Source organism: Apteryx rowi, unplaced genomic scaffold (genome assembly GCF_003343035.1).
Source record: "Apteryx rowi isolate R43461 unplaced genomic scaffold, aptRow1 scaffold_99, whole genome shotgun sequence".
Classification (NCBI taxonomy): domain Eukaryota; kingdom Metazoa; phylum Chordata; class Aves; order Apterygiformes; family Apterygidae; genus Apteryx; species Apteryx rowi.
The window spans coordinates 1,419,227-1,420,913 of NW_020451304.1; the positions used below are offsets into that span (position 1 = coordinate 1,419,227).

Genomic DNA, 1,687 nt, shown 5'->3' on the forward strand with positions numbered 1-1,687 from the left:
GCGCGGTGGCCCAGCGCCCGTCACCTGCGGCTCCGTGGTGAAGCTGCTCAACGTGCGCCACAACGTCCGCCTCCACTCGCACGACGTGCGCTACGGATCCGGTAACAGCACCCCCCCCTCTGCCGCCGGGAGGGCCCGGCCCTTCCCGGCAGCCCCCGCGGCGGGGCCCGGCTCCGGTTCCGGTTCCGGTCGGCGCTGACCCGCCGTTCCCCCTCTGCAGGCAGCGGGCAGCAGTCGGTGACCGGCGTGTCGGCGGCGGACGACGGCAACAGCTACTGGCGGGTGCGGGGCCGCACGGCGGCGGTGTGCGAGCGCGGCGCGCCGGTGCGCTGCGGCCAGGCCATCCGCCTCACGCACGTCGGCACCGGCCGCAACCTCCACAGCCACCACTTCACCTCACCGCTCTCCGGCAACCAGGTGCGGCGCGGCCGCGGCCCGGCCCGGCCCCCTTCCCCACCGGGGGGCAGGTCCCTACCGTGACACCGGGCGGCCCCGGGAGCCCTGGGGCCGGGCCCCTGCCCCAACCGGCCCCCTCACCTCCGGGCCCGGGCGACCCCCTTCCCCGCTGCGGGGAGATCCCTGCGGTGACACCGGGCGGCCCTGGGGCGGCCCGGCTCTGTGGTCGCAGAGGGACATGGCAGCAGGAGCGACAGCAGCCCGGGTGTCCCTAACAGCCGTCCCTGCCGTGATCACACTGCGGGTCCCTGCGCTGGCCTGGGGGTCCCCCAAAACGTGGGGACGGGGGCCACGGTGAGACTCCGAGTCCCCAGTGCCACCACACTCCACTGTGAGCTGCGTGAGCTGCGGCAGGGAGGCGCAAGCCTCCGCTCTGCACCTCTCCAGAGATCCCCGCTGAGGTCCCCGCTCGGCACTACACGGGGTGCTGCTTATTTTTAGGCAAACGCGCAATCAATGCCGCTAGCGGGGGTTTTTCCACCGCCCCTGTGGGGGTGGCGCGGGCCGGGGCCGCTCGCCTGACGGCCGCCCTCATTGCAGGAGGTGAGCGCCTTCGGGGAGGACGGCGAGGGCGACTACCTGGACGACTGGACGGTGGTGTGCAGCGGGACCTACTGGGCGCGGGACAGCGAGGTGCGCTTCAAGCACGCCTCCACCGACGTCTTCCTCTCCGTGACAGGGGAGCAGTACGGGCGGCCCATCCACGGCCAGAAGGAGGTGCACGGCATGGCCTCCCCCAGCCAGAACAACTACTGGAAGGTCATGGAGGGCATCTTCATGCAACCCAGCGAGCTGCTGAAGGCAGAGCAGTATCACGCTGAGCTGTGACGGACTGGGGTGGAGCCTCCGAGCTCTGCCATGCTGTGTCGGGGTTGCGGAGGGACCACGGAACCCCCGGATGTCCTTGGGGACAGGCCTTGTCCCCAACCTGGCCGAGCACAGGCCAAAGAGCAGCGCTCGGGGTCTCTCGGTTATTCGGTCCGTGTAATGCGGGACCGTCCGTGTTGCCGGGTTCTGCCCCTTGCCGCGGGGCTCGGCAGTGGCTGGTCCCCGGGCGGAGGTGCCGAGACGAAGAGGAACACGAGAGAAGAGGAGCTGCCGAACGCTGTGCGTTCCCGCAGCCTGGCGCGAGCCCGTTGTCACCGTGCCACCCCTCTGTACCTCCCCGCTCTCGGTGTCGGGGGCTCTGTGCAGGTTTGGGACTATAAAGGAATTGAACTCTCCAGCGGCG

At 71.0% G+C, this 1,687-nt stretch overlaps 2 protein-coding genes across 2 annotated transcripts in view; one reads left to right on the top strand and one right to left on the bottom strand.

Moving 5' to 3' along the window:
• SUPT6H (SPT6 homolog, histone chaperone) overlaps window positions 1–46 on the bottom strand; it is a 31,886-nt gene extending 31,840 nt beyond the window's left edge. The window contains exon 1 of the mRNA XM_026055194.1: window positions 25–46. The gene's annotated coding sequence lies outside the window, so the exon portion shown is untranslated. The remainder of the gene's footprint in view (window positions 1–24) is intronic.
• Window positions 5–1,681, top strand: SDF2 (stromal cell derived factor 2; the record flags this gene model as incomplete). The annotated part of the gene is made up of 3 exons (XM_026055319.1): window positions 5–101; window positions 221–417; window positions 997–1,681. Coding segments are annotated over 3 exons (582 nt in total), but the record flags the coding sequence as incomplete, so codon positions are not given.
• Between the last annotated feature and the right edge of the window lie 6 nt (window positions 1,682–1,687).